The 10,242-nt window shown below is 48.2% G+C and overlaps 1 protein-coding gene and 1 pseudogene across 1 annotated transcript; one reads left to right on the forward strand and one right to left on the reverse strand.

Moving 5' to 3' along the window:
* Positions 1 to 1,032: 1,032 nt before the first annotated feature.
* Positions 1,033 to 3,195, reverse strand: LOC102442858 (annotated as a pseudogene).
* A 2,696-nt stretch (positions 3,196 to 5,891) lies between these two features.
* LOC102417902 (THO complex subunit 2-like) lies at positions 5,892 to 9,663 on the forward strand (the record flags this gene model as incomplete). The annotated part of the gene is given in 3 exon segments (XM_014449318.2): positions 5,892 to 6,923; positions 6,925 to 8,754; positions 8,756 to 9,663. Coding segments are annotated over 3 exon segments (3,691 nt in total), but the record flags the coding sequence as incomplete, so codon positions are not given.
* Positions 9,664 to 10,242: the final 579 nt, after the last annotated feature.

The following is a 10,242-nucleotide window of genomic DNA, read 5'->3' on the forward strand; positions in this document are numbered from 1 at the left end:
GCCCCCCGAGCGAGGGCCAGGCGGAATTCCTGGGATTTTGCTAAAGCTATTCTTCTCCCTGACAGGCTTTGCTCAGCTTTCTTCCTTCCCCAGATGCCTCCTGTGACTTGGACATGTTTTTTCAAGTCTGGTCTGCCCCTATGTCTGATTCAAGTTACAAGCTATGTTCAATACTTGTCCACCCTGGTTGGGCCCCCCACCCTGCGATTTCTATCTCAATGACATTTAAGGAGGAAGAGACCGTGGCCGCTGCCTCTGCAGTACAAAAGGCAGTAAATCTTTCAAATCTGAAAAGCCAGGCTTTGGATTTTTGGAGTGGGTTTAATCAGGCAAATTTACCATCATTCATTAGTCAGAACAAGCAATAATAATAATAATAATAATAATAATAATAATAAAGCAGTTCTCAATTCCTAACATCTCTGTCTAACCCCCGTCATTGCTTGTGGAGGCTCAGCTCATGCATACTGTGGCCAGCTCCATCTCGGTCCATCCTCATTCAAACTGAAAACCAGACACACACAGAAGGCACCTGCCCTGGCTTCCAATCGAGAGGGCAAACAGTGCTTCTTGGTTCAATACAACACATGGCAGGGCCTAATCCTAGACACTAGGCTGTCCGAAATGCCATTTAGGACAAAGTCCATCCCTAAATCAGGCATTGCCTCTGAATTTCCTCTAATTACTTCACAAGCCGAGAAAGGCAAAGCAACCAAAACTCAGACTCCTATGTAAGGATTCGGGCCTCAACTACTGCAGGACTCTTGGAAGTGGTGGGCTCACTTCAGCTCAGAGCGAAACGGTTAGGTATTACCGACTTTCTGAGAGATTCGAGACAGAAAGGTAATAAAACAGTGGCATCCAGTGCTAACCACCTCAAAATGTTTGAAAAAGTGAGAAGGCCAAATCCATTCCTTCTGTCCTGTGGATCCCTTGAGGAGTCATCAGTGGCCCATGAAGACCTTTCCTAGTCACAAGGCATAAATATATAAAAATACATATTGGTAGGTTTCTAAATCTGACAGTGCTCTCTCAAACACAGCTCTGCTCAGTGGCTTTATTACTGCACCTCTGCAACAAAACGGTGCCACCGGTGGGTGACGAGTGACGTCAGGAACGCCAGAAGGAGGAAGTCAGAAAGCCATTGGGGACAGGAACCTCCTTGCGCTGCAAACATTCCTCCAAGAACCGCTTGAGGCGTATGAAGGACCCCATCTGTCCTGAGCTTGTAATGGCTTCAATCCTGGGGCAGTAGTCCTCTTTGATGAGAAGCATCATCTTCCAGAACTGGGCCTGATACTGCTTCATGAGGGCATTCCCACACAGCTCTAAGAAGTCCAAGAGGAGGGTGGCCGTCACGTCCGGCAGGGGCTCCATGTTTAGTATCTGTGCCAACCAGCGCCAGCCATGGTTTAAGCCATGAGGGTGAACCTCTCGTCGAGTTCCATATGGCCACCGGAGCTGGATGATGGCAGCATAGAGACGCATCATCCCGGACATGCATTTCAGAAAGCGGTCCTGCTGCTCCACCTTGGAATCCTTCACTTGGTAGCCAAGCATTCTTTGATAGTCTTCCAAAGCCATTCCCTCCCTGAAAGCCGGGTAGAGAGGGACAGAGTACGGACAATTCTTGTGCAGATGAGCCAATATGAGGTCCCCCACCCTTGGGTGCAGCTCCCAGATCCCGGACGCTAAGGCAGCGATGGGGAACGCAGCTTCATGATGAGAGGCCACCTCCTCCTCTCCTTGTTTCACAAACTTCTCTGCCAGTTTGTACTGGACAAAGTCCAGGCCCTGTGGATTCAGTGTGACAGACACAGAGCGCCCACCAGATGGAACAGGTTTCCCAGAGAGCAGGTTGTGGATCTTGTCAAAGATCTCCTTCAGCTTGGAGCCTGCGATGGTGGAGATCTGGCTCACTGGGATAGTGGCTGCCTTCTGGAGGTCCATCTTTATCTTTTTGACCTGGCTGTCTTTGCTGCCTGTCAGTCCCTCAAAGGCCAGCACACACTGACGGGAGGCCTCCTGCAGCTGCTGGTGCCACTGCATTGTACTGTCTTGGACCTTCACCTGGAGGCCTTCACTCCGTGTCCCTCCCGGGCCCTGGCTGGGAGCGGGGCACTCGTTGTGGACCTCTGGCCTCTGCTGAACCTGTGTGTCTTGCCGCTTCACCCGGGCCTCCTCTTCATCCTGCCTCCTCCTCTTGTCTTCACACGCCCTAGCTTCTGTCAGGAGGTCCCGCATTTCTTGCAGCGCGCTCTCGGCCACGGCTTGGTCCTCTGCCGTGGGAACGCCGTTCTCCGTGGTGGTCCGAATGATCCCCGAGATGAGGCCGCGCAGCTGCTTGCCTCGGCTCCGCAAGGCCAGCAGGTCCACCTTCGGGTCTCTGTGCTGGCCCACAGAGTCCAGCTGCTGGTTGAGGTGCAGCAGCTCCTCCTGAAGGGCATAGAGGCTCCGCAGGCGGAGCTGGCCTTCCTCCCTCCGCAGCCGCTGCTGCTCTGCCTCCCACAGCTTCAGGTGGAGAATCTCCGCTCTGTGGCGATGCTCCGCTTTCAGCTTTTCTTGCTGCGCCAGGGCTTCTCTGGAGCTCTTGTCCAGCACTTCCCTCAAGTCCTGGAATTCTTTGCGATGCTCCCGTTCCTTGCGTTCATCAAAACGCTTCAGCTGTTCAGATGCCATCTCAGAGAGCGCTCGCACCTTCCTCTCCTGCTCCTCCTGCCACAGCCTCAGGCCCTCTGTTCCTTGCATTCTGTGCACTAGCTCATACATTCGGATGCAGCCTTCCACCTCGATGCCCCTGGAGGACCGAAGTAACATGGGTTCCGTGTGCTGGGACTCACGTGTGCCCTTGGTCCCACCTGGTGTTGCTGGTGTTCTTGGGGATGCTGGTGAGAAGGCAAGGCTTCTTATGGGAGACCTGGGAACAAATGAAGGTTGGTCCAGGCCTGAAGTGGAGCTAGAGGATGTCGAAGTCTCTGAGGCAGACAGGTTCTCTTGTGTGTGGGGTAGGACATGATCTACCACCCACCCGGCGTAAGACGATAGCTGGGGAGTGGACGCACGTTCTTCTAAAACACCCTCGCCCCGCAGGAGCCAGTCGCGGTGGTAGCAGAGGCGACCTTTGCCGGAGCTGCGCAGTGCCTGCAGGGACTCCCTGCGGCAGCGGCTGAGGCGGCGGCGGCTCTCGGACGGCATGGCCCGTGCTGCAGCCACTCTTCCGAGGTGCCGCGGGGGGAAAAAACAAACCCTCGAATCAGCCGCCCTGGAAGCGGAAGCGAGCGCTCCCTCACTCTAAGGTTGCTTCCTAATTGCTCTAGCCAAGTTCTGGTCAGGATCTCCAGCCAAGTTCTGTCTCGGATCTCCAGCCAAGTTCTGGTTTGGATCTCCTGCCAAGTTCTGGTTAGGTTCCCCAGCCAGGTTCTGTGTCTCCTTGCCTTGGGACGTCTGTATTTATACCAGCTGATTTGAATCCTGTCGGTTTCTATTCCAAAGGTTAGAGCTGGTTGGGCGCTGGCAGGCGGGGGCGGAGCCACGGACAGGCCCTTCCACCGGGAACCCACCAATCACACCGCCCCTCAGCCCGCGCCTGTGCCCTCCTCTGCAGGCCCTGCGTCCCAGGAGGGCCCTTTGCTCCCTGCCAGCCCTGTGCTGCCCGCCATTATTGTCCGCCCTGAGGAGCCAGTGTTCCCCTCTTGCCCTGTGTTCCCAGCCGGCTCAGTGCTCCCCGCAGGCCCTGGGCTCCCCGCTGCCCCTGTGTTCATGGCCTGTGCTGTGCTTTGGCGGGTCCTGTGCTCCCTACAGGATTTGTGCTCCTCGCTGGCCCTATGCTCCCCACCAGTCCTGTCCTCAGTGAAGCCCCTTACACCACGGGGGCCTTGTTTTCGTCATCCTCCCTCAGCACAGACCCTTGCAAGTCTTCCCAGCAGCAGATCCCAATACCTCCACCTACAGCCAGGCCTTCTGCCACCCCTTTCCATCTGAGGGCTCTGGGGAGCACCTCGCCTGCCTCCACCAGCTGCTGGTGGCCTCTGGCATCCTGCTCTCAGAGCTAATATAAGAAAGCATACACATTTTATTCACCTCAACTTCAACCTCTGCCTCCCATGCCCTCCAAGGCCCGCTTAGTTTGGTGTTTTTGCATCTCCGGTCTCCCCCTTCCTGCACCCCTCCCCCGCGCTCTCCTTTGAGGGAATAAACACCAGGCATCGCAGCCATGTTCAGCAGAAGGAGAAAGAGAGGGAGAGAGAGAGAGAGAGAGAGAGAGAGAGAGAGAGAGAGAGATACAGCGAGAGAAACATTGATGTGAGAGAAACATGGGTTGCTTGCCTCCCACAAAAGCACCCTGCCTAGAGCCAGGATAGAACCTGGTAAGTGCAACCATGTGTGTGCCCTTGACCAGGATTCCCTTGTGACCCCGAATGGAACCTTCAGCTTTCCATTGCATGATAGGACCTCTCACCTACTGAGCCACACCTGCAGGGCTCCGTTTTGTCTTTCAATTGGATCTTATCATCTGTTTTTACTGGAAGAGCTTATAGCCAGTTAAGGGTGCTTGCGATGTTATGGTTTACTGAGTGTTTTGGAATCCTCTGTTTCTATTTTGCTTTCCTGCTCTCTCGTCCTGTATGTTGAGGACTTTCTGTAGTGCTATGTTTGAATTCCTTTCTCTCATTTCTCGCATGCCTCCCATAGACTTTCGTTGTGTGGTTACCTGTACTCTTGACTTAGGACAAATTACATTGGAGGTTGAAAAACCGAGAGAAACACACACACACACACACACACACACACACACACCCCAAACCACCCCCAAGGTAAAGCCCTACCTCACACCACACTCCATCACTGCTAGATGTATTCAAGGACAGTTGACAACTTGGATAGCAGAGACAATGAACAGGGCTTCTATAGAGTTATATGTCAATTTTCAAATGAAGCACGTGGTTAAGGTCATTTTTAAGTTTTGTGTTTTTTTAGTAAATTCATTAGGTTTAAGGGCATCCATTTGCCAAGGATGGAAAGGACAGACAGATATGTGACAGGCAATGATAAGCACTGAAATAGTCCTTAAAATCCAGAAATTCTACTGATTAAAAAAATACAAATGGGACCGATGTTTGTAACCATTCATTGCCCAGAAATAGAATCAATTGCAATGAATGAAGAGAAATGAGGAAAGAAATAATAAAATAACATAAAATAAAATAACCCCCCCCCAACACTCTTCACAGGTCCTGGGTCCGAGGAGTCCGCACAAGAGGCGACACCAGGCATCGCAGCCAGGTTCAGGAGTACCTTTCCTTGAGATGCTTTTGGTGAATGCCACCTGAAGGGCGGCTGTGCGGGGGGCCTAGCCTGGGGCATGAGCGTCCCCACCCTAAACTTGACCTCCAATGGGTGATGACGGCGATTCAGTCCTGGGGCCGTCCGATTGGTGGGTCTCTGGCTCCTCCCACCAAGCTCTTGGGCTATAAAATGGAGCAAGGTGAGCGGCCCAGGGCCTTCTGTTTGCAGAGCTTCTCAGCCCTGGGAGCTTTGTCGCCTTCGCTTTCAGAGGAGCGATCTCGCAAAGACCCTGTCTCTGGTCATAGAGGCCACTGAAGCGCCTGGCTAGAACATGGCTAGGCTGCAGAACAACTGAAGGCTGTTTCCGTGTCATTCCTTCTTCGCTGACTCCGTGCAAACCTTTGGGAACCCCTGGACCTCTGGTGAGTATAGAATTTAAATGTCTATGTTTTTATTTTTTTGAGTAAATATCTCAAAAAAATGCCTACTTTGGAGCAATTTAATAGAGTGATCTTTGGTATAATATGCTCTTTCATTATTTATTTTATTTTACTTTAGAAATTGTTGGGGCCTGAAACTCGAAAAGCGAAGGCGCAGTTCCCGGCATTCCTGGTGGGTGGTACTTCCCGTTGACCCCAAGCTGAGGTGAGGCACTTCTGGGCCTCTGTCTCTAAGGCGGGGAAGATGGAGGCAGCGTCGGTGTTGGTCCGGGTTGAGTGGATAAAGAACTGGGCGAAATCAGGGAGAGGCGACCTGTTGGACTTATGTTGGCTTCTCAGCGAAAACAAGAGCCACGGCAGTTCCACTTACAGAGATTTCCAGCAAGCTCTCTATGAGTTATCACACCATGTCATTCAAGGAAATCTGAAGCCCGAACAAGCAGCTGATGTTTTCAATGACATCAGCGAATTTCATGAGGATGTGCCTTCCATTCTTGTTGATGTCTTTTGCATGTTAGATGTTGAGACAACCGTTTTAGAAGGGAAGAGCAAGAGAGACTGTTTTACACAATTGGTATCAGCGTCTTCGTATTTCATTTCAGACACGATTCTAAAGGAACTCCTGAATCCAGAAACATTGGAATCATTAGGACTTATCAAACAATCATGGCAATTCCATCAAACATCAGTGAAAATCAAGACAAAACTCTTTTATATGCAGCAAAAGTTCAACTTGTTAAGAGAAGAGAATGAAGGCTATGCTAAGCTGATTGTTGAATTGAGGCAAGATTTATCGGGAAATATGACTTGTGATTTAATCTTACAAAATATCAAATCCTTAATAGGATGCTTTCATCTAGATCCCAATAGAGTTTTGGGTGTCATTTTAGAAGTGTTTGAATGCAGACCAGAATGTGATAACTTCTTTATATGTTTATTAGAATCTTGTGTGAATATGTGTGAGCCGCAAACACTTTGTCATATACTTGGGTTCAAATTCAAGTGTTACCAGGAGCTGAATGGAAAGACTCCTTCATCTTTCTGAAGAGTTGCAGAAGTGCTCCTACAAGGTAATCTTATTGATTTAAATGATCTCTATGTGCATCTTCTTCCAACTGATAATTGCATGATGGATGAATATAAACGAGAAATGGTGGAAGCTAAGGCCATTCTTCGAAAACTTACGGTGGCTGTATTGTTCTGAAAAAATGGATAAGCAAGATAAGGCAAAGGAAGAGGAGGAGGAGACAGTAGAAAAGCCACCTGACAACCAAAAACTTGGTTCGTTAGAAGCCTTATTAAAGATTGGCGATTGGCAGCATGCGCAGAACATGATGGATGGGATGCCTCCATACTATGCTGCTTCCCACAAGATGATAGCTCTTGCTATTTGCAAGCTTATTCACATAACTATTGAGCCTCTCTACCAAAGAGTTGGCATTCCTAAAGGTGCTGAAGGCTCACCTGTTCGTGCTTTGCAAAATAAGAAAGCGCTAAAACAAGCAGGGAGCTTTGAGGATTTGAGGACAGATGCCTTCAATATGTTCTGTTACCTCGGTCCCCACCTTTCTTGGGATCCCATTTTATTTGCAAAAGTGGTGCGCATAGGCCAATCCTTTATGAAGGAGCTTCAGTCTGATGGAAGGAAACAAGAGGTTCAAGAGAAAGTGGACGTTATTCTTAGCTGTTTACTTGGCATTACTGACCAGGCCCTACTTCCATCTCTTTCTCTAATGGACTGCAATGCTTGTATGACTGAGGAACTATGGGGAATGTTAAAAACATTTCCATATCAGCATAGATATCATCTGTATGGCCAGTGGAAGAATGAAACTTACAACAGGTCCCTACTTTTAGTAAAAGTTAAAGCTCTAACAATAGACCAAGCTAGAGATATCATGAACCATCTCACCAAGGAAAATGTGAGGCCTTCTGGAAGACAAATTGGGAAATTGAGCCACAGCAATCCAACTATTCTGTTTGATTATATCTTGGCAAAAATACAGATGTTGGCACCTGTAGTAGATTCACTGGAATGCCTCACCTCATTGAATTACGATGTCTTGGCCTATTGTATCATTGAGGCTTCAGCAAATCCAGAAAAGGGAAGGATGACACATGACGATACAACCAGTTCAAGCTGGCTTCGGCCTCTTGTTAGTTTCTGTGCTGCAGTCTTTCCTAAATATCCAATGGATCTGGCTGGTCTTCTGCAATATGTGGCTCATCAGCTCAAGGCAGGCAGAAGTATTGGCCTGCTCATATTGCAAGAAGTGGTACATAAAATGGCAGGAATAGAAATCACTGGGGAAGAGACGATGACAACGGAGCAACTAGAGGCCATGACTGGTGGAGAGCAACTGAGAGCTGAGGGAGGTTCTTGTGGCCAGACCAGAAACACTAAAAAATCCTCCCAGAGATTAAAGGATGCCCTATTGGACTATGACCTTGCTCTTCCCCTTGTTTTGATGATAGCTCAGCAGGGGGATAGGGTGATCTTACAGGAAGGTAGAGAGAAAGATGTGGAACTAGAGGGAAAGCTCTATGACCAGTGTCATGATACCTTGGTACAGTTTGGTGGATTTTTAGCATTGAATCTAAGCACAGAAGAGCACACAAAGAGAGTGCTTTCGATTGATGTGCTCTATCACGAATTTCATATACCCCATGATGCAGCATTTTTCTTGTCTAGGCCAACGTATGCACGCCATATCTCATCCAAATGTGATGAACTTAAAAGATCAGACAAGGGAAGTAAACAGCAACATAAAGTCCACAAGTACATAGCATCATGTGAAATGGTGATGGTGCCTGTCCGTGAAGCGGTAGTCTCATTGCCCGTTTCCAATGTCTGGGATGACATCAGCCCTCGATTCTATGCCACATTCTGGTCACTGACAACGTATGACCTTGCAGTTCCACACACCAGCTATGAACGGGAAGTCAGTAAACTTAAAGTCCAGATGAAAGCACTTGATGACAATTAAGAAATGGCTCCAAAGAAAAAGAAAAAAGAAAAGGAGCGCTGTGGCCAAGCTGCTTGAAGAAGAAAAGAAACAGATGGAACATGTACAGCGAGTTCTACAGAGACTGAAACTAGAAAAGGACAACTGGCTTTTTGCCAAATCTAGACCAAAGGAGACCATCACAAAATTTTTACAGCTGTGTATATTGCCTCGATGTATTTTTTCAGCAGTCAATGCTGTTTACTGTGCACGTTTTGTTGAATTGGTACATCAACAGAAAACTCCAAATTTTTCCACACTTCTTTGCTACGATGGAGTTTTCTCTGACATCATTTTCACATTGGCAAGCTGTACTGAAAATGAAGCGCGTCGATATGGGAGGTTTCTTTGCTGTATATTAGAGACTGTGACTAGGTGGCACAGTGATAGAGCCACATACGGAAAGGAATGTGGAAACCACCCAGGATTCCTGACTATACTGCGGGCAACTGGATTTGATTGGGGAAAACAAGCTGATCAACTAGACTATGAAAATTTCTGACATGTGGTACATAAATGGCACTACAAACTAACCAAGGCATCGGTATATTGCCTTGAAACAGGTGAATATATTCACATGAGGAATATCTTGATTGTGCTAACAAAAATACTTCCTTGCTACCCGAAAGTTTTAAATCTGGGTCAGGCTTTGGAAAAAAGAGTGCATAAAATCTGCCAAGAAGAAAAAGGGAAAAGGCGTCGTCTACATGCATTAGCTACCGGCTACTCTGGGCAGTTGAAATGTAGGAAGTCATACATGATACCTGAAAATGAGTTTCATCGCACGGACCCCACTCCGAAGAACGCAGTATACAATGGGCCTGTTGGCGGGTCTTCTTCATCTTCCAGAGGAAGTGCATCTAAATCTCATGAAAGCAGTGCTGATAAGGATGATAACTCAATGGAGATGACTCCTTCACCACTAATCAAGAGTAAGGAGAGAGAAACAGGCAGGAAAGGATTGGACACGTCAAGGGAAAGTAGATCCAGAGAAAGAGAGAGAAAAGATGAAAAGGACAGAAAAGGTTGGAAACGGCATCACTCAAACAATGACCGGAAAGTGCTACCAGACTTAACGAAGAGGCGAATGAAAGGAGAAAATGGAACGATGGCGGTTTAAAAACACAAAAGTGAAAATCCAAGTGATAATCCTTATCCAAATGAGAAAAACAAGGTGGGGGGAGTCAAAATTCTTCAGGCAATGAAAAAGGCAGCGAATCATTTAAATATGAAAAGATGGATAAAAATCTCCCCCAGTGGCAAAAAAGGGTATATACAGACCCCTAAGTTGAAGGTCCCCTGGAGGAGGATGTCAACGCTCCATGCATCACTCTCGGAACAGTATCTCCCATAATTAAGAGTGTCTGGTGTTGCCCATTTCAGGGGAATCTGCTTGAAATCAAAAGATGACTGCAACCCACCATCCTCTAGACAAGTCATTTCAAAGTCACCAGTTGTCAGGATATTCTTTTCACCTCTAGTCAGTTCCTTGCAGCATGGTTCCTGTGTAT

This window comes from Myotis lucifugus, unplaced genomic scaffold (genome assembly GCF_000147115.1).
Source record: "Myotis lucifugus unplaced genomic scaffold, Myoluc2.0 scaffold_1116, whole genome shotgun sequence".
Lineage (NCBI taxonomy): Eukaryota > Metazoa > Chordata > Mammalia > Chiroptera > Vespertilionidae > Myotis > Myotis lucifugus.